Here is a 22,445-nt window from a genome sequence, read left to right on the forward strand (position 1 = left end):
CTATGGAGGAAATGAATGTGGTTTGGGGATAAACGCCGAAAATAAGGTCCGAGGTTAACACATGCTTTGATGATTTTATGTTTCGTTCAATGAGATATGTCTATGAACACAACCTTTATGAATTATGAAGCCTATTTTGATTACATAAATGCTTCAAAATTTACAAAAAAAATGAACTTGGTGATAGAGATCTCCCAAGCCTGTGTTCTCCACACAGACCTGATGTGTTTATCAAAACAAACCCCAAAATAATTTCTCCATAGCCTAGCTCTGTTAGTGCCTACAAAACGACCACATTATTATTGCTTTCTAAAGGCATGACAGCTGAAGCATCAAATTGCAGCTGTGAAGAATTGCCAAGATGTGAGACAAATTCACTTGGTATAACTAACTAATGCAGAGGGGGAAACCATGAGCAATTATTGCTCCTTTTCACAGTAAAAAAAACTGCAGTGTACATAATCAAACTTTTGGATACACATGATAATTTTGCGCTCCCGAGTGGCACAGCGGTCTAAGGCACTACATCACAGTGCTTGAGGCGTCACTACAGACCCTGGTTTGATTCTAGGCTGTATCATAACCGGCCGTGATGGGGAGTCCCTTAGGGCGGCACACAATTGGCCCAGCGTTGTCCGGGTTAGGGTTTGGCCGGGTTAAGTCGTCATTGTAAATAAGAATTTGTTCTTAACTGACTTGCCTAGTTAAATAAAAAAAGTAAAAATATAATAATAATAACCTGAAGAAAAGTGACTGATATCTCTGAGGCATTGCGTAACATTGTCACAGATTCTAAATCAAACAACTGGTAGAGCAAACACGATTCCTTCTAAACAGACAAGACATTTCATCCACTCTTCAGTCCAATTAAAAAAGGCCTCATTCAAATCTCCATTATATAGCCTATCAATTCAAATATCACTTCAAAATAATCTTTTCCGTTTTGGTTGGGAATGGTCCACAGTGCAGTACTAAACAAAATCAGAAAATACAGGAAACATGCCACAGAAAATAGAGAACACAGGACTAAGCAATGCAGAAACACTTTCAAATATGATTTTCACGCTAACTTTATTTTTATACCTCCCCTCATTAATGGCTAAATTGGAAATGCATTATTATGGCTCTTCAAAACGACTTGTGGTCTTGCCAATACCACCAGCCTAGTAAGAAGCAAGATATACACCAAGGCACAACATTGGCTCACAGTGGTAAAAGGGGACTTTGCAAACCCACACTATTACTGTTGGATAGGAGGCCGTAGTGAATGGGTTTTTCCATAGGTTTGATACTCAAACCACTTCAACCACCACTCCCTGTCAAAACAGATTTGCATTTGGCTCATATGATCAGTGTAAAAGCAATATGGTTGAAATAAAGCATACCGGTAATTAGAGGTACTTCAATATCTGTCAATAAGGGGGTTAAACTCTATGTTAGCACAACTTCAGAACAGCACTACTTCATTTTAGGATGGATGTTACCACAAATCTATGATGTAACAGTTGCATACAGCTTTCTATATCCAAGTTGCAACGCTTGTGTTTTATTAAGTCTGTCAAACATGGCCTCTTTCAGTCCACACTGGAAAGAAGGGCTGATTTCCATAATCTTTGTCATTATGAAAGTTAAACGATATTATCTCAAGCGCTCTAACTTCCTGTTGCTGCCACACAATGTCAAACTTACAGTAGTCTTTAGACACCAATATCAAAAATTGTCACAAAAGCAAAATGACCATTTAAAAACGCAAAAAAATATTTTACAAAAAATGTATTTTCGCTACAATAGTATGATGCAAATGTACTATCTGAAAAATTGTATTTGACAACTCCCAGACAGTCACAAGACATGCACAAGAACATTTTGCATAGCAAATGGACTACATTGTTCAGAATCTGTTGCTTTTCAAATCATGCAACCGGTTTCAAGGTGTTGCGGAACCAAACGGCTTCTCTACTTAAATATATTCAGTTATTTATACATTTATATACAAAGACCACCTTTAATTAAAAAATAAAACTTCATAGTAATAACTACTTTGTTACATAAAAATATGTTACTATAATCTGGCTATGGCCCTTGCTGTGGCAAGACAGGTGCAGCAGGTGGGAGGGGTTAGAGGTGTCAATCACAGTGGCTAGGATTACCTGACTAAAACGGACACTAAAGCTCCAAGGCCTTAGGATAGTAGTAACAGTTACAATACATACTATGGCAAAAATGTTGCATTCCCTTCAAAGGGAATGTGTAGAAGTAGGTCTAAGATCTAAGGGGGAGCTAGCAGGATAGCAGGCACACAGGGGTGGTACATAGCAAAAGGTCCTCGGCTTAAACTCCATGGTATAGAAGCAGGCTGGCAGAATGGCAACAGCTGCCATGTTGGGACATATATAAAAAAATATATATACACAAATGTTTGTCACATACACCAGATAGGTGCAGTGAAATGTGTTATTTTATGTGTTGTTTTTAATAGACAGGATAATGGACTCTAAGGACTACTTGATTCAATATGAGGACAATATCCTTAGACGATCGATTTAGTTATTTTTTAGATTCGGAAAGATCAAGACGATTCAAGTTAACAGACGTCAAATGAGAAAGGTCAATTTAGCTGGGCCTAGAACACAGACAGTGATAATCTTACAGACGAATATGCTGTCCAGACACTAAAATGGCCCCGTAAGTGCCAACTTGTCCCTAGGGACTGAGAAAGTCACCTCTCCAAAAACACACTTTCTTCTCTTTGTCCGTTGAAACACTGAACTCTATCTGAACTATAGCTAGCAAGGTCCGCCATTGAATTACCTTCACTAAACTTCAATAAAATAGAAACAATTAATGACATGTCAATTGGCCACTATTGGTTGAACAGTCTCTGGTTGGGTTGATGTAATCCATAAAATACCCCAGATCTACTGTATGTTCTTGCAGTAGAATGATGGCAAACATAGCTGATATTCCAGCCTCCCCATACTGGCGTTGGAATGATGGAACACCGACAGACAAAGCCAAAATACCAGTCGGAAAAGTCCTGTCTTATAGAATGCATATTGTATGGTTTTCAAGACGGCATTTTCAAGTGTAACTGACCTCATGCGTGATCCCTGCATTTATGCATTATCCGAAGTGCATTTGTTTACATGCAGATAAGACTCGTACAAGCTAATGCCGATATTTTCTTTTTTTCTCTTAAGCATCATAAGTGCGTTTTCAATAAATGCCTGGATGTAGCAGAAAGAACCTTTAATAAACTTGCTCCACCACTGACATGTCAGTCCTGTCCTCCAACCTTCCCCACCACCACATCACCTCACAAAAAGCATGTGGAGAGGTCCCCACTAGACCAGGTGCCTCCAACTCTGGTCCTGGAGAGCATGTAGAATTCTATTCAAATCCAGGACTAACACACACAATTCAAATAATCAAGGTCCAGATTGAAGACTGTGATTAATTGATTATTTGACAGGTGTATTAGTACTATAGTGGATCGAAAGCCTGCTCCCCAGTTTCTCTCCGGGACCTGACCTCGTATTCGCAGATCCTGTGGTTGGGTCAATCGCCAAGGAGGGGGAAGCAAAGCAGGGCTCAACCCCACCTGTTCTGCTTCAGCCCGGGGTTGTTCCAAGCCCCTTCCCTCCGCACTCCTCAGTATCCACTCCAGGCCGGGGAGGGGTCACTTGAGGCGGTCGGAGCGGAAGGAGTCTTCCACGGCGGGGTCGGTCAGCATGAGGTCCCCATCCAGCATGCCCAGCCCTTCAAGGGCCAGGGGGTCCATCCTGAGGGGGTCGTCCAGGGCAAAGGAGTCCATCTCAAACCCTGGCACGTGGGACAGGGCGCTGGCGATCTCCTTGGAGAGGCCCAACGAACTGTCTCCTGGTGAAGAAAGAAAAGAGGGCTAGTAATACATAATAATAAATGTTCCATTTAGCAGACGCTTTTATCCAAAGGGACTTACAGTCATGTGCGCATACATTTTCGAACGGGTGGCCCCAGCAGGAACCGAATCCACAACCCTTGACATTGTAAGTGCCATACTCTACCCACTGAGCCACTCAGGATTAGTGTTAGTTGTAGGAAAGCATTCCTCTCCTACAAGGGAGAAATAGCCGAAGTGGTAGCCCATTTCTCACCTGTGAGGATGATGTTAGGGACGTTGTGGCATCCCTCTCCCCCAAAGTTCTGGTTGTTAAGGTGCTGCCTATCCCCTGAATCGTGGAGCTCCAGGAAGCCATGGTTGGAGTGGTAGGATTCTTCCTGGTCCTTTCCACCACTCCCACAGCCCAAGCCACCATGGTTGAATGACAGGCTGTCTCCCGGAGTCTCCATGTTGAACTGAGACGGGAACAAAACACCAAACGTGAACTCAGGCAAACAAATACAATATAACAGAACTCAGCAATGAAAGCAGAGGTGCAGTAGTCAATATAAATATGAGCCAGAGAGAAATAAAGTGTCTGCAGAAATAGTATACCTGCTGGTTCTGTCTGGAGGCGATCTGCAGGCCCAGGTAGGGATCATTCAACAGAGAGTTTAACAGTAATGTGTCCTACAACACAAAACACAGGTACTTTAGTGTAAAGACAGAACAACACATCATACCAAGTTATGTTGAGTAACATCACCTACAATATGTATTGTAGTAATGAAGTGGGGCTTCATTGATGCTACATCCTACAGGCCAATTTCACTGCGGTGCCAATGTCACAACCCCCCAGCACACAAAGATAGTCTGCTCTCTGGACTGCTATTAATAGAGCCATTCAACAACAGAGCCCAGGATCCATTTCACCTCACTTGGGCATGACATCAGCGTCCCCTCTCAAGTTCCACCCAGCACATTCTGCAGCGAAATAAACTTGTGCGCATGTTCAATGACATCATCTGTCAGAAGGAAGTTGTGAAACAATCTCCAGTGGCAAGTTATGGAGCAGACTTGAGTGAGCATTGGAAATGTATTGAGAAACTATACAGGTCCAGGAAATGTGAAGCATCAAGGAGGAAATTATTGAGCCACAGTTATAATAAGGCCTCATGAATAGCCCAAGTTCTGTTTAATAAATACAGTACCAGCCATTTATTTTTAGAACACCTACTCATTCATGGGTTTTTCTACATTTTTTTACTATTTTCTGCATTGTAGACAGTGAACACAAAACTATGAAATAATAAATAATGTAGTAACCAAAAAAAGTGTTAAATGAAAATATATTTTATATTTGAGATTCTTCAAAGTAGCCACCCTCAACTTTGTATTCTCTCAAACAGCTTCATGAGGTTTTCCGGGAATGGTTTTCCAAAAGTCTGGAAGGAGTTCCCACATACAGTTGAAGTCAGAAGTTTACATAAACAAGTTTTATTGACTCCAACTTAAGTGTTTCAACCACTCCACAAATTTCTTGTTAACAAACTATAGTTTTGGCAAGTCAGTTAGGACATCTACTTTGTGCATGACAAGTAATTTTTCCAACAATTGTTTACAGACAGATTTCACATATAATTCACTGTATCACAATTCCAGTGGGTCAGAAGTTTACATACACTAAGTTGACTGTGCCTTTAAACCGCTTGGAAAATTCCAGAAAATTATGTCATGGCTTTAGAAGTGTCTGATATGGCCTCCCGGGTGGCGCAGTGGTTAAGGGCGCTGTACTGCAGCGCCAGCTGTGCCATCAGAGCCCTGGGTTCGCGCCCAGGCTCTGTCGTAACCGGCCGCGACCGGGAGGTCCGTGGGGCGACGCACAATTGGCCTAGCGTCGCCCGGGTTAGGGAGGGCTTGGTCGGTAGGGGTGTCCTTGTCTCATCGCGCACCAGCGACTCCTGTGGCGGGCTGGGCGCAGGGTACGCTAGCCAAGGTGGCCAGGTGCACGGTGTTTCCTCCGGCGCATTGGTGCGGCTGGCTTCCGGGTTGGATGTGCGCTGTGTTAAAGAAGCAGTGGCTTGGTGTATCGGAGGACGCATGACTTTCAACCTTCGTCTCTCCCGAGCCCGTACGGGAGTTGTAGCGATGAGACAAGATAGTAGCTACTACAACAATTGGATACTACGAAATTGGGGAGAAAAAGGGGTAAAAATTAAAATAAAATAAAAAGAAGTAGGCTAATTGACATCATTTGAGTCAATTGGAGGTGTATCTGTGGATGTATTTCAAGGCCTACCTTCAAACTCAAACTCGTATGCAAGTATAAACAGCATGGGACCACGCAGCCGTCATACCACTCAGGAAGGAGACGCGTTTTGTCTCCTAGAAATGAACGTACTTTGGTGTGAAAAATGCAAATCAATCCCAGAAAAACAGCAAAAGGACATTGTGAAGATGCTGGAGGAAACCGGTACAAAAGTATCTATATCCACAGTAAATTGAGTCCTATATCGACAAAAAAATGCCAGACTACGGTTTGCAAAAATCATACTTTTTTGGAGAAATGTCCTCTGGTCTGATGAAACAAAAATAGAACTGTTTGGCCATGTTTGGAAGAACAAGCAAGCCGAAGAACACCATCCCAACCATGAAGCACGCGGGTGGCAGCATCATGTTGTGGGGGTGCTTTGCTGCAGGAGGGACTGGTGCACTTCACAAAATAGATGGCATGAGGTAGGAAAAGTATGTGGATATATTGAAGCAACATCTCAAGACATCAGTCAGGAAGTTAAAGCTTGGTCGCAAATGGGTCTTCCAAATGGACAATGGCCCCAAGCATACTTCCAAAGTTGTGGCAAAATGGCTTAAGGACAACAAAGTCAAGGTATTGGAGTGGCCATCAAAAATCCCTGACCTCAATCTTATAGAAAATGTGTGGGCAGAACTGAAAAAGCGTGTGCGAGCAAGGAGGCCTACAAACCAGACTCAGTTACACCAGCTCTGTCAGGAGGAATGGGCCAAAATTCACCCAACTTATTGTGGGAAGCTTGTGGAAGGCTACCCGAAAAGTTTGACCCAAGTTAACTTTTTATGGCTGCAGGGGCAGTATTGAGTAGCTTGGATGAAAAGGTGCCCATTGTAAAACAGCAAGCTCCTCAGTCTCAGATGCTAATATATGCATATTATTAGTAGTATTGGATAGAAAACACTAAAGTTTCCAAAACTGTCAAAATATTGTCTGTGAGTATAACAGAACTGATATTGCAGGCGAAACCCTGAGGAAAATCAAAACAGGAAGTGGCTTCTATTTTGAAAACTGCATGTTCCATAGCCTCCCATTGCTGGATTTAAAGGGATATGAATCAGATTCCTTTTCCTATCGATTCCTCAAGGTGTCAAGTCTTCAGACATAGTTTCAGGCTTTTATTTTGAAAAATGCACCAGAACGATAACATCGTGTCAAGTGGTCATATGAGTTTTGCTCGTGCAACAGAATTTGGACAGCCATTGTTTTCCCCTCTCCTACTGTGAAAGACATTTGCGGTTGATATATTATCGATTATATATTTTTAAAACAACCTGAGGAATGATTATAAAAAACGTTTGACATGTTTCTGTGGACATTATGGAAACTATTTGGAATTTGTGTCTGCGTTGTCGTGACCACTCTTTCCTGTGGATTTCTGAACCTAACGCGACAAACAGAGGTATTTTGGTTCTAAAAATAATCTTTATGGAACAAAAGGAACATTTGTTGTGTAACGGAGTCTCGTGAGTGAAAACATCCGAAGATCAAAGGTAAACGATTAATTTGATTGCTTTTCTGATTTTCGTGACCGAGCTACCTGATGCTAAGTGTACTCAATGTTTTATCGTGCGATCGATAGACTTACAAACGCTTGTCTTGCTTTCGCTGTAAAGCATCATTTCAAAATCTGACACGACAGGTGGATTAACAAAAGGCTAAGCTGTGTTTTCCTATATTACACTTGTAATTTCATGAATATAAATATTTACAGTAATATTTATTGTATGTAGCGCTATGCTATTCAGCGGTTGATGACACTTATCCCGATATCGGGATTGCAGCCATAACAAGTTAAACAATTTAAAAGGCAATGCTACTAAATACTAATTGAGTGTATGTCAACTTCTGACCCACTGGGAATGTGATGAAGGAAATAAAAGCTGAAATAAATAATTCTCTCTACTATTATTCTGACATTTCACATTATTAAAATGAAGTGGTGATCCTAACTGACCTAAAACAGGGATTTTTTTCCTGGATTAAATGTCAGGAATTGTAAAAAACTGAGTTTAAATGTATTTGTCTAAGGTGTATGTAAACTTCCGACTTCAACTGTGTGCTGAGCACTTGTTGGCTTCTTTTCCTTCATTCTGCGGTCTAACCCATTCCAAACCATCTCAATTGGGTTGAGTTTGGGTGATTGTGGAGGCCAGATCATCTGGTGCAGCACTCCATCTCTCTCCTTTGTGGTGAAATATTCCTTAAACAGCCTGGAGGTGTGTTTTGGGTCACTGTACTGTTGAAAAACAAATGATAGTCCCACTAAACCTGAGTTGACAAGGTAAAAATCTGTCGTTCTGGCACTGAGCAAGGCAGTTAACCCACTGTTCCCCGGGCACCGAAGACGTGGATGTCGGTTATGGCAGCCACCCCGCACATCTCTGATTCAGAGGGGTTGGGTTAAATGCGGAAGACACATTTCGGTTGAATGCATTTAGTTTTACAACTCACTAGATATCCCCTTTTCCCAAGTGCAAACCAGATGGGATGGCATATTGCTGCAGAATGCTGTGGTAGCCATGCTGGTTAAGTGTGCCTTGAATTCTAAAATCACAGACAGTGTCACCAACAAAGCACCCCCACACCATCACACCTCCTCCTCCATGCTTCACGGCGGGAACCACACACGCAGAGATAATCTTTCCACCTACTCTGCGTCTCACAAAGACACAGCGGTTGGAACCAGAAATCTCAAATTTGGACTCATCAGACCAAAGTAGATTTCCACCGGTCTATTGTCCATTGCTCATGTTTCTTGGCCCAAGCAAGTCTTTTCTTATTATTGGTGTCCTTTAGTATCCTCTGCAGCAGAGGTAACTCTGGGTCTTCCTTTCCTGTGGCGGTCCTCATGAGAGCCAGCTTCATCATAACGCTTGACGTTTTTTGTGACTGCACTTGAAGAAACTTTAAAAGTTCTTGAAATGTACCATATTGACTGACCTTCATGTCTTAAAGTAATGATGGACTGTCGTTTCTCTTTGCTTACTTGCTGTTCTTGCCATAATATGGACTTGATATTTTACCAGATAGGGCTATCCTCTGTATACCACCCCTACCTTGTCACAACACAACTGATTGGCTCAAATGCATTAAGAAAATAAATTCCACAAATTAACTTTTAACAAATTGAAATGCATTCATGAATCTGGTTGAGAGAATGTCAAGAGTGTGCAAAGCTGTCATCAAGGCAAAGGGTGGCTACTTTGAAGAATCTTAAATATAAAATAGATTTAGATTTGTTTACAATTTTTATTCTATAATGTAGAAAATAGTAAAAATAAAGAAAAAAATCCTAACTTTTGACTGGTACTGTATATCCCATGACAGCAGAGTAATGTGTCATATGTAAAGAGATAAAGATATTTTACTATTTGATACTTGAGGATGTCACACACTAATTTGCATGGCCAAATGTATAAATAAATCAGCTGATTATATAAATATACAATACAAAATAGTGAGCTAATTCTAGTTTAGATGACAGAGTGAACTCTTAAAATATGTCCTGGTGTGACCAAAAGCCATCAGGCTGACACTTGTTATGGTCTTCATAATAGATGTGCAGATGATTACATCATCCGGATCATTCTAGTTGACCTCAGTTTCTATCACAACATTGCGCTTGCTTTAAAACCATGCGTTTACAGAGTGGTGAGGTAGGTTAACCGTGACGGACCGATAGTAGGAGGACAGAGGAAATTGTGTCTTTATTCGGCCAATTGGCAGGAGTGTGTTGTGTGTATGGGCTAGCACTGACTCCACTCACATTGTAGAGGCCCAGGTCTGTGGCCAGGGAGTGGCTGATGTGCTGCAGCTGGGGAAGACTTCCCTGCTGCCTTTGCTGCTCCATCTGCTGCTGTTGGTCTTGCTGGTCCTGTTGCTGTTGCTGCTGGTGCTGCTGTTGCTGGGTCGACTGCAGGTCTTGCGTCTGCAGGCACTGGGAGTTCTGGCCCTGCTCACCCTGCTTCTCAATTTTGACTGACACCCTATGCTGCTGCTGCTGGTTCTGGACATTGCGCAGGTTCTGCAGGTGCAGCTGCTGGAGGGCCTGCTGAGACTGGGCACGTTGCTGCTGGTGCAGCTGGTATTGCAAATGCAGCTGATGGTGTTGGTGTTGATGCTGCTGTTGTTGTTGTTGTAGTACCACGGACGGCTGGGAGAGCTGTTGTCCTGCCTGAGAGGCCTGCTGGGATGTTGGAGGACCTGGCTGATGAAGCTGCTGCTGAGGTTGGCTGAAGGGGTAGGGAGGGAGCCTCTGGTCCATGGGCAGTTTGCTGGTGTCCAGAGGGACGCCCTGGGAGGAGATAAACACATTGATTGGAAATGGAATACAAACTCAATTGGCATGCAGGTCAGCCAATGTTATGGTGTCATGTAGGCTTGAGCTGAATACAGTATAAACTATATACTGGGGTATTTTTTAAATACCCATGGCATGATTTTCAAAACAATTGAGTTAGTTTTTTCATCAATTTGAATACTTGTTATTTTTAAATAAACACCTACAGTCAACTTGTGCACTAGGTTAATAGATAAAACAGCATTAGCTACACTTGCATGCTGACGAAAAGGGCAGTTTACTTAAAAACTAGCAGTATTTCAATCTTCTCGATTCATCATAATTAGAAGTACAGCGCCATCTCCCATCCCTGGATTGAGGTAGGTTTTCCGAGCCATATCTCGCGCCGGCTCCGTGGCGTCCACATTATGGCATAGCACAGTTCCAACCAGAGAGAGAAGTAATTAACATCTAGTCGGGCTCTTTTGGCTAAGTGGCTAGCTTGCAAGATCAATCTTCTTGGTTACAGCAGAGACAAATCCCCTGCTGGATCAAGATCCCTGACATCTACTATTTGTTTTGTGTGCAGCACAGGAACGGCATAAAGGCATGAACATCTGGATACCGCCCAACCCCAGGGCAGTGCTTATTCTGGCCTGTGATTAAGTCATGGTAAAAGGAGAAAGTAGGTAGACATTACCTGTGTTATGGAGGACAAGTTAGGAGAGATGGTGGGGGAGAACTGTTTGGAGTGGTGCCGGCGAGACTCCCCTCCCATGGGTAGGATCAGAGGGGAGAGCTGAGCTCGTCTCCGTGGCGACGTGCTGAGAGGCGACTGCCCCTGGCTAGTTAACAATGGCGAATAAGAGGCGCACGAGCCGGACCCTCCCACCCCGCTACTGTAACTAGGGTTACTGGCTGCGGTCTGGAGGGACTGGCCACTCAGGGAGGAGTTGCTGAGGCAGGAGTGCAGGGATTGGTTGCTGAGGGAAGACTGAAGGGAGGGGGAGGAACTAAGGGAGGACTGCAGGGACGGGTTGCTAAGCGATGAGTGCAAGGAGGTGGAGCTGAGGGAGTTGGGGAAAGAGTGGCTACTGAGAGATGATTGGATGTTGGGGTTGCTTAGCGAGGACTGCAAGGAGGGGTTACTGAGAGTGCCCTGAAGAGATGCCAGGAGACCTGTTCAAATAAACAAGACAAATAAACAGATCAGAATATATAGCTAAATAAAACACACATTTTCAGTCCTGGTGTGAAAGGTTGTGGTAATGCGTACATAATACACTGGACAAGAATATGTAAAGTGTTGGTCCCATGTTTCATGAGCTGAAATAAAAGATCACAGAAATGTTCCATATGCACAAAAAGCTTATGTCTCTCAAACTTTGCGAACAAATTTGTTTGCCATTGAAAAGGAGTGGGACAAAAATTGTACAGGCCACAATCAACAGGCTGATCAACTCTATGCGAAGGAGATGTGGGAAATGGTGGTCACACCGGATACTGACTGGGTTCTGTTACACGCCCCAACCTTTTTTTTAAAGGGACTGTATCTGTGAGGAACAGATGCATATCTGTATTCTCAGTCATGTAAAATCCATTGATTGAAATAAATTCCTATTGCCTGGTTTCCTTATATGAACTGTAACTAAAATCTTTATATTTTTGTTTAGTGTATCAGACTACGAACATCAAAATTCACTGAAGATGTATTGAGACAGTTTGTCTCCTGGCGATCATATCAGGAGGTATAACGCTAGCTCAGTCCCCTGAAGAGGCCCTGAGCTGCAGGGTGCATCTCAAGAGTCAAACTAGGTTTCCTTTCATTGTCTCCTATCCTTAATTTGCACTGATGTGAAAGAAATAGAATAATAACAGCAAATATCTGGTAAGCATTCACCATACTGTTTTCACCTGTTTCCATCAGTGACGAAGAGACAAGACGAGAAGAGCAAGCCACCTCAGACTATTGACATGCACCCTAGGCCTTGCCTCTAGACTGAAGTGTGTGGTCGGCCAAATCACCTCAACACAGCTAAGGTCAGTAGGGCCATATAAAATCTGTTTAATTTCTTGCCTGATTACAGTTAGTTTTATTTACCCAAATTCCGTAGAGTTTTTCCAGGTCTCCGTTTTCCCCACAACAATGCTTAAACCACATAAGGAGACCACTTTTGAGGTCTTGGAATTTTTTGGGAACTTTTGAGTGTAGTTACCCTTTAAAACCAGCGCACACCTAGCAAGAGGCTGTTCAGCTGTGTTCTTGTTATGATAGATTTTGAAAAACAAACACCCACTGGATTGATGCAAATAATCATGATATCATTCTGCCAGGTAGGCATAGGCTTTGCAGTTAACATTTAATTTAGAAGGTTTTTGGGAAAGTCTTTCCATCTACCAGAAGACTGTTTTCATTAGCATCATCGCTAACAGCTTACACAAAGTGGTAACTGCGTGCACCGCACATACACAGATGGGGGAATTCTCGTTGCCTCTTCAGAAAGTTGCAGAAAATACAAATCACTGATGCATTCTGGTCATGTCTTATGATAAACCTGGGCAAATTAATTAATTTTCACTACATTTCGTTGACTCCCTACTAAGTTCAATAAAAAAAATGTACATTGTTAAATTACATTTTATTGTCTAGATTATCTGATTCTGTCCACGTTCTCTACATCAGGGATTTTTTAGGGCCCTAGGACAGCTACTTCTTCCGAATGCACAGCCCTGCACTTTCTAAATAAATCTTACACGCACCAACCTAAATTAATATCGGCCTGTCTCCCTCTTGCACCAACACCCACTAGCTTCCTCCGTTTGATTCACAACTTAGACATTTTAGCTTGTATGACAGAAAGGGTTGTATTGTTCCTAGCATGCCTGCATGAGCGCACACACAAACATACACGCAAGAGAGAGGTGCTGAAGATCAACATGGGATACAATAGCACACACACTCTTTAGCCTGTGTCCCACCGCCCCTCCCTCTACCTGGCGAGTGGCGGAAGGCGTTGCTGGCATTAATGCCCAGCTGGGTGAGGGTGGTGGCCAGGTTGCCAGTGCTGCTGCCCCCACTCAGGGACGAGGGGTAGCCCGGCTCGTCTGGGTCCAGGGGGGTGGGCAGCGGCGACGGGAAGTGCAGGATGGAGAGGTCGGGCAGGGAGCCCCCCGTGTTCAGGGCTGAGGGGGCATGGGGGGTGCTGGAGTGCTGGTCCAGGGAGGGGAAGATACTGGAGGAGGAGATGGAGAAACTATTTAGAAAGACAAGAGAAACCACAGTGGTCTCTCACATTCGGCAAGAATTAGACACTGTGGTGTGAGTGATTTCCAGACAGATAGGGTGACCTCAGTGTCCAAGAACTAAACTGACTCACACCCAACATCAGCCTCCAAACACACATAGCAAGACAGAGAAAACAGAGAGAAAAAGAACAGAAGAATAGACCGAGGGGAGAAAGCGAACGAGAGAATAAATTACAGAGGAGAGAGAACAAGAGGAAAAAAAGACATGGGAGATAAAGAGCAAGTGAAAGAGAGGGAAAAAGAAAGAGAAAGTCCACTCCACACATTCCAATCTAAACCCCAACTATAAGAGAATCATAAAATAATGTGCAACGGAAAGGCTACGGGGGGAGTGTAACGTCATGTCAAACAACCCTCTGCATCCCTGATTACACCGACTGCTAGTCATGACCAAGAAGAGGAGGATAGACAGAGGCTGAAAACAGAGGAAGATATTTCAAATGGCTGTTTCAATGGAGAACAAATGGAGATTGAGCTGAGGCTTTTACAGCAACAGATAGTGTTCAACAGAAAATCGGCCATGGATTAATTGGTCATACCTGAGGGCACACGCCAGCCATAGTACAATACTGTGTCTCCTATCAGACTCCCCTCCATATATCGCTGATTCACATTAAATTAAACAAATTACATTAAATGTAAGCAGCAAAGACAAATTACATTAGGTCTACATTCATGCACAACATCGCAGGTTTTTATAACCGTGTGTCTCCACTGAAACAGATTACTGTAGATAATTGTGTTCAAACTTCAAAAGCCACAGACATTTCCACATAAGTTATTCTATCCTGTGAGAAAAGCTATAGAAATTACTTGGATGTGTTTTAGAAGGATTGACTTACTTAATACCGGGAACTTCACAGGACTTGGGTCGAGAAGACAGCAGGGGCAACTTCTTGGTGTCCCAGGGCTTGAGCAGTATGCCCTGATCCAGAACGTTCTCCTCAATGGAGGGAACTGGGTACGGAAACACTGTGGGTGACAAACAACATGATTGAGGAAATCAATTCACTGTCTCGTGGTCACAAGGATTTCTTTCAATTGTCAAGATTATTTGTGGTGTGTTTAAAGTAGGACAGAATTGTTAGTGTACAGCGAGTGGGAATTTTAGGCTCACTTCTTCTCCCCTCTCCTTCACTCTGACCTGGAGGAGCACAGAGAGACAAGTCAGAGCACTGGGGCAAACTGGGAATGGGCTTAAGGCACAATCACACTTAAGCAATTATAACAATATAGTCATTTAGCAGACACTTATCTAAGTTGCAAACCCTCAACTCCCACTCCGATTTGTTAACTAAAAACATATGCTCTTGTTTTAGTCTTTAGTGAGTCCTCACCTGTGAGTCTGCCCTGAGGGGTGAGTGTGTGTCCAGCACTGAAGGGGTCTCCTGCAGGGGGGTTCATCACACTGGTGTGGAGGGCAGAGTCTGAGTTGGTCCTGCATAGAGAAAAGGAATCAGGAGAGGAGAAAGATATATCCAGGGGGTCTCTTTCCATTGCCACACCAACCACAAACACATTCTCCAAACAGGAACCAACTACTCAAGCCAATCCATGACTCATTAGAAAAGTCCTCCGGTAACCACATCATGACAATCACCACTTGACTTTTACTTCTACTCAGCCACAAACTAACTCCATCCATGATATTGGAACTCAGCCTTAAATATAAATTAATTCAACATAAAAAGGATCAACAAATAAAAAATACAAGCTCTTGGAAGATCTTTGAATGGCCATCTCGCACTGGCACAATTGTCTGTTAATGTCTTCCCCAGGACAGTAAGTTGATGCCCTATGTTGAGGGGGAGAAGAGAAGATAGATGGAGAGGGCGGGATTCACCTGTTGAGTGCCATGGTGGGGAGGCGAAATAACTGGCTTTTGTCTCCTGGGAAGTTGCCCGAACAGTTCCTTTCATGATCAACAACAAAAATTGCCATTATTCTCCAAAGAAGGATAATACATTTTTAAAAATGTAAAGATAGAAGGCTTGGGACAAACGGCGAGCATAGGAGATGCAGAGACAGAGGGAGGAAAAGAGGGAGAATGACATTCTACAGAACACATGGCCCATCCCATAGATACTTTTCACTCATGTTGGTGGATACAGAGAATACTGAGTGCATTTGTGGGTGTGTGTTACTGCATGCTCATGTGCACGAATGTATGCATTCACAAGAGTGAGCTTGCGCTCATGCGTGTGTGTGCTCATGTGCTTCTGTAAGAATGGCTATTATGAAAGAGGTTCTTAAATTCTCTGCTAAAATGGGGTCTCGCAGCGCTTGGTTCACATCAGTAGAACTTACGAGGCTGTTTATCAGTGTTTCCAGACCCCAGTGCTGATCTGGAAAGAATCGGACAGACTTGTGCCGACTCCACCATAAACAAACTTCAGGAGCAGCTCCCTCCATTCACCTGATTAATGGAGGCCATTCCCCAAAGTGCAGCATCCAAGCGAGCAGGGATGAGAAACGCTGGTTTAGAGCGGCCTTCATTTTATTCATGTGTCAAAGCAAATGTATAGGTCTACTCGACATGCCTTTATTTTTTGCAGAGATTAAGATAAGTGGAACTGTTGGGAGGTGTGTAAGAGTCATAATTTCATGTCAAAGCCAGCTTCCCTTTCTCAAAGAGTATGTCCTTTTCCATTTAGCAGAGAAAGAAAGAAAAGAAAAGAAAGAAGAGGACTGGCAAGAGAAAAGCAGTGGGAGTTTCTTTCCAAAACTTGAAAAAAAAAAAAAGTGTATTCAGATGCCAGAAAAAAAAGGGAGGAAAGTGGAGAAAATTAAACAACTAAAAGTTCTGAAAAGCAACTGAATTCAAGGCTATGAAGGAAAGCTAAAACCAGGCGTCTTGTTAGTAAGTCCCAATTGCGTTAGTATGCATTGTTACCTTGAGAGCAAGCTATAATGCTGCAGAGAAAAACAACTAAGCACGATACATCAAAAATGAACAGGCTTCCCTGGGGATACCCATGTCTCTGCAGATTGGGGTCCACTCCAGAACATTACCTTCTCCAACTAGTGTCCGGAGGTGGGGACAGATAGGCTGAGTTGTAAGGAGAGCTGTCCACCTGAGGAGCACACAAGTCAAGGCAACAACTAAATCTACTCTTCTCATCCACAATCAGGGATTTACAACCAGGGATTTGGTCAGCACAACATAGAAAATGACAAAATAATATATTATCAAAGCAGTCCTTTGCCTAAGTAAAGCAAAACTCTGGATTAGCTCCTAGATTGTGCTTTGTGGAATACCTCCCAGACTCTGGTCTAAGAGGTATTGTGAAGGATACTTACTCTCCTGTAGGGGCGCACTGGGGAGATGAATCGTCTGTCCCTCTGGACCCGCTCTACCAGGCCATGGTGCCGTGTGGAGCGACTGGAGTCCAGGTTAGAGTGGAATAAACCCTAAGAGAGGGGGAAAGATGAGAGAAACAAGTAGGAGAACAGAGAAACAGAAAGGGAGAGAGGATAAAGAGGGGTGCAAGAGAAGAGGGAGAGATGCCATGGTGGTGTTTAAATTGGTGTTAAGTGATTGTATGGTTAGATTTTTAGGCTATATATTAATGTGGACCTACACACACACTGAGGATTTAAAAAAAAAGGTGAGCCTCTCTCACCTGAAAGTCGCCTGGGTTCCTGCCGATCTGATTAACGTTGGGTAGGGAGCCCCCATAGTACGGGCCCTGGGTTCTAGCCAGACGCACTTTCTGAGCCTGGATCTGGAGAACAAAGAGGCAATGGAGACTTTATGAATACCTAATGTCTTCTGTAAGACAAACTGCAGTACTTGTGTCCTTGAAATATTTCACTGCTGGATTGAGATAATCAAATGGGTAACAAGATCATCAGGAGTTTGTTGTTGTGTGCTTCATCACCTGCAAAGCTGTGGTTGTCCTATGTCACAATAGAATGTTTGAAATGAGCTGGCCCGTTCTTTTAGTAAAACACTGTCTGACCATTTTTCATTAATGACACAGGCAAACATCTTGGTGTCTTTTCAGACCTTGTTCTTTTGAGTAAGAACTTGACATGTTATAATGTGCTGTCCTGCCTCTGACATCTTTCATGCAGTCTCTCAACCTTTAAAACAGAGGGCAGTGAGTTCATCATTGTAAAAGATATGGACAATCATTCACAGGGAAAACCACACGTACTGAGGAAAAGCTGCTAAATTATTATTTCTAAGAAAAATAAGAACTTTGAAAACAGTCACAAAGCAACAACATCCCCACCAGCATATTGGATATTGATATTGATAATAACACCCAGGAGTTAACTAATACATTTCAAGTTGGACAAAACATTTCCAGCGAGGTGACAGTGAGAAAATACTGCTTTGTGTACCTTTGTGACATTGGCAGTGTAAAATATTATGACAGCAGAACAATTTGAGACAAGGTCTTCATAGGACATAAGATTAAATCTGCTCTTACAAAGTTCCCTTCCCTTCTGAAATTGATTAATCTGAACCACTACTGTTCCAGAATAGAAATTAGACCTACTGTGTCATATTTTACAAAGCCATCTAAAAATGCCCAAAAGCATTAAAGCTGGAATCCTTAATTGTGAAACTGCGATATTACAACAACAAATAAGTTAACAAACACAGTTTCTTTCCCCTCTGACATCACTGCACCAGTGATAGAACAGCAGAATATGTGCTACAATTTTTACTATGATGGGTGACGCTCCTCACCTTCACTTCGTCAACAAAACAAATGCAATAACAACGACCATGGGGCGGAAGGTGAAGCTGTTTCCCCTACTGCAGATTCAATCCCCTCTCTTTTACATAGGCCTAGCCACAGGCGAATAGGATTACAGTAGCTAGAGCTTTCAGTATTCATCACACTGGTGAAAATATGAATTCTCCACATATACAGGCTGTACAACCAAACTGATGAATAAATACAATAAATGAATGGAAGTGGGAAAATCCATGGTAACAGATTCGCACAGACTCAGATTAATACCAAACAAAAAAAACATTGATTTATAAGTTTAACAAACCATAGAACTCTATTCACAAGTACTAGTTTTAACAATTTCCATTGAACATTTTACAAAAGCACATTTACAGGAGGAACTGTGCAGATACAAAGTCTGGAAACAGAATAAAACTGAGTGAGAATTTACCGAAATTCTGTTATCAAACTTTGCACCTGCACAGTTTTTCCAGTAAATGTTTTTAATTTACTGAGTAAATTGTTCAAAGTAGTCATTGTGCATATAATTGCATGGTTTGTTAAACTTTGAAATCAATTGTTTTTGTTTGACATACATTTTAAAAAGTGAAGTCTCAGCGTAATTCTGTACTACTTTACTGCATAGTTCGTGCCTGCTCACTCTCTCACACACACACACACACACACACAAGTTTCGCAGCATGCTCCGTCTCCATTTACCGGTAACTGTGCCCCTGCCTTGCTATTAGGCTGATTGGACGACCCTGACAAAAAGTATATTAGATGAGGAGGTTGTAAAGGACAAGACTCAACGGAATTCCCAGAAAAGGCAGTGGTTGAGATGGCAATGGGGATTTACCGTGAATGAAGGAAGTAGGGTGTTATGAGCGGTTGGGATGAGCCAAGACTTGAGCCATTGAATGTGCTGCTCAACAATGCAATTTATGAGAGGGTGAGTCTTTGGGCTCCAGAGTGGCGCAGCGGTCTAAGGCACTGCATCACTAAAGTCCCTGGTTCGAATACAGGCTGCATCACATCTGGTCATGATTGGGAGTCCCATTGGACAGCGCATAATTGGCCCAGCGTTGTCCGGGTTTGGCTGGGGTAGGCAGTCATTATAAATAAGAATTTGTTCTTAACTGACTTGCCTAGTTAAATAAAGGTTTAAAAAAAATTGAATCACTGATTATGATTTGCCCTCTTCTCCTTTCTATTCCTCCTTCTCAGTCTCCATCACATTCACCTCAAAATGTATAGGCTATTCGTTTTAGAAACATTAACATGTTTCTAAAAGATTGAATGTTCAAAAAAAGATGTTCATAAATGAATTAATAACCAAATTAATATTTTTTATGTTTGAATATCAGTTCAAGCGTATTTACTTCAAATGGAAAGATCCTTAGAATAAACTCTGGGGTGTATACATTGTCTTGCAACAGAAACCTGTTTAAGAACCAAAACGTACACAAACAGAGCAAACGATGAAAAACGGGAGAAGACCTACCGGAATTTGTCCAATAGAAACTCTCGTTTTCGTAAAAAAAAAAAATGTTTGGAGTAAACGGCTTGCATCAGAATCGGCGTAATTAATACAGCCGTGGAGTTCCTATAAACACACCATTTTGTGAATGTTAAACTCAGTGGAAAAATAATTGAGTTGGTTGCAGTATGCCAAGAGTTTGCAATCTGTTCTGCTGTGGTGGTTGACAGCAGCCACTATGAACCACTTCACTTGATGTACAGTCTTATTTGACAAACTAGCTAACTAACTCAGCACTGAAAAGCTAACGTTATGCCAAAACATGGCTGGTAACTAACGTTATCAACCAGTCACACAGTTCAGCAGTTCTTACGTAGCTTGGTTTGTAAATGTAGGAGAAACGAAAATATATTAACAAGTTGTTTATAACTACAATGTCTCGTTAACATTCGCTTGCTAATTAGTTAGCTAGCTAACGTTAAGTAACGTAACGAACTAGTTAACGTTAGCTACTGAATTTGAAATACTATTTAGCCACAGGTGGCTAACTCAGGGCTAGCTAACTAGTTTATTTACGCTAACGTTAGTTAACTAGCTAGCTGGTTCGCATGACACTTTTGACAAGTTAGATAAGATAGCAATCAACATCGTCGTTAGCTAGTTAACGTTAGGTGAAATAACTAGACATTCAAACTCCAACAGATAAAAGGCAAATCGTGGATAACGAACGTTCATTCTTGGCTAGAGTTAGTTAGCTAACGTTATATTAGTTTATAATGTTCGTATTTTTTTGTTTACCCTCTTGACAAGCCCCGGGCCTGTACTTACTCCAGCTTTCCTCTCTTGCCTCCCCCCTCCGACTTACCCTGGTAGAGGTGATGTCCATCATAACCTCTTGAAAAGCGGCAGTCTCTTCAGCCTGACGTTGGGTATGTAGAGCTATTTTCTCGCTAAATTTTCGAGGGTTTGATGCCCCGGACCCAGCACCCGAACTGGGTCCTGCTCCGGGTCCACAACCGCCTACATCCGTAGCAGACATCTTTGCCGAACGACTTTACGCAGTGGGATGATCTGACTTGGTCGTCACGAACGTTAGTTACCATAGCCACAAAGTGATAAGGGCCGCCTATTTCTACAATTTATCTTCTTAAAATGTTATTTTGAACCTAACATGAACAACACAGTTAACCTTAAACGAACACCAAAAAGCTATTTTTTGTTTTCATGAATTTGTACGATAAAGCCCATTTTTACTTTATGTCTGTAGTAACTAGCTAGTCGAAACCATCTGACTTGTGGGAGGACAAGAGGGGAGGAGAAAGTCAGAGCGCCCAAACGCAATCTGGGACATGTAGTTTATTTTTATCTATTTTTTTTATATATAAGGCTAGATCAATACAGAAATTACAGTTCTGTATAATGGATATTTTGGATATTGATTAAAAAACGTTAACTATTGTATTGGTTGGTTTCCTCAAATAAAAGGGTTGCATATAAACAAGATTATTCAGTCATAAAATACACTGCCACACTGGTTGTCTGATCACTATCGTACTCATCACAAATCCTATCACTCTCCAGGGGAAAAATAACTAGGCAACATGTTGAAAATTATTTCAGATTATTTTTAATCAGTCAACCAGGTACAGATAAACAAGTCCTGGTTTAAAAGTGAACATAAAAACAAGAGCAGCCATTTCAATTATTCAAACTCAAGTTCTACAAGAGAATAGAGGACTATATCTCAAAGCTTTCTCACCACATGGCAGTGAAATAAGGGCCTATATGTTGATCTCAATGTAAGGCTCTGACAAAGAGCAAACACTCCATTTAGCTTTTTAAGGATTTAAAGTAATAGCCAGCTGTATATGCTCTTATTATGTTTATGCAGGAGCTAGGCAGTCATACTACTGAACAAACAAATGTTCTGTGTACAATTCAGGACACTGCTAGTCAGATTTCACAGCCAGAACAACATTAGGATTGCTATAATATCAATCCAGGAGTTATAAATTACTCAAAGTGCTAATATTTCCTTTTTCAATTCGGTAATTTTGACCACATCATCACGGTATACAGAAAGCTGTTTGTGAAGTATGTCATTGTTTATGTAAAAAATATAGATACATTAACATTTTCAAATATCTAAAATAGAAAATGTTATATGATGTTAATTTAAAAGCATGGCAGGATTAGCATATAAAAATCTGAATGAATAACATTCATCTACATAATAAAACTAAAAGACCACCTTAAGGAAACATGTTTGAATTAATGATACAGTTGAGTATCTTTTGGTCTCATGCTGTAAACATTGTTTAATGCTTAGCAGTCCAAATTGCATTCTCATGGCGCAAAAGGAAATTTGTTTTTGTATTATATCCCAGAAGGGTTGTCAGTTTTTCATAGAATCAGACCCTAAGGATTGATCTACAGAATATTTACATTTTGATGAACAGCACCCCAGTGACCACTGCGAAACCAGTGAGAATCATGGCCACCTTGGGGTTCTGCGG

At 42.0% G+C, this 22,445-nt stretch overlaps 1 protein-coding gene across 1 annotated transcript; it reads right to left on the reverse strand.

Moving 5' to 3' along the window:
- Window positions 1-1,054: 1,054 nt before the first annotated feature.
- LOC110513449 (CREB-regulated transcription coactivator 2) lies at window positions 1,055-21,244 on the reverse strand. Its single transcript, XM_021593285.2, has 14 exons — window positions 20,795-21,244; window positions 17,382-17,483; window positions 17,059-17,169; window positions 16,771-16,832; window positions 15,602-15,670; window positions 15,096-15,196; window positions 14,876-14,902; window positions 14,601-14,730; window positions 13,447-13,685; window positions 11,153-11,631; window positions 9,940-10,467; window positions 4,478-4,552; window positions 4,137-4,338; window positions 1,055-3,879 (listed from the first exon to the last, which is right to left on the reverse strand). The coding sequence occupies exons 1-14, from the start codon at window positions 20,966-20,968 to the stop codon at window positions 3,680-3,682; spliced, it is 2,499 nt and encodes an 832-aa protein (XP_021448960.2). The 5' UTR covers window positions 20,969-21,244; the 3' UTR covers window positions 1,055-3,679.
- Between the last annotated feature and the right edge of the window lie 1,201 nt (window positions 21,245-22,445).

The sequence above is a fragment of the Oncorhynchus mykiss genome, chromosome 3, assembly GCF_013265735.2.
Source record: "Oncorhynchus mykiss isolate Arlee chromosome 3, USDA_OmykA_1.1, whole genome shotgun sequence".
NCBI classification, from domain to species: Eukaryota; Metazoa; Chordata; class Actinopteri; order Salmoniformes; family Salmonidae; genus Oncorhynchus; species Oncorhynchus mykiss.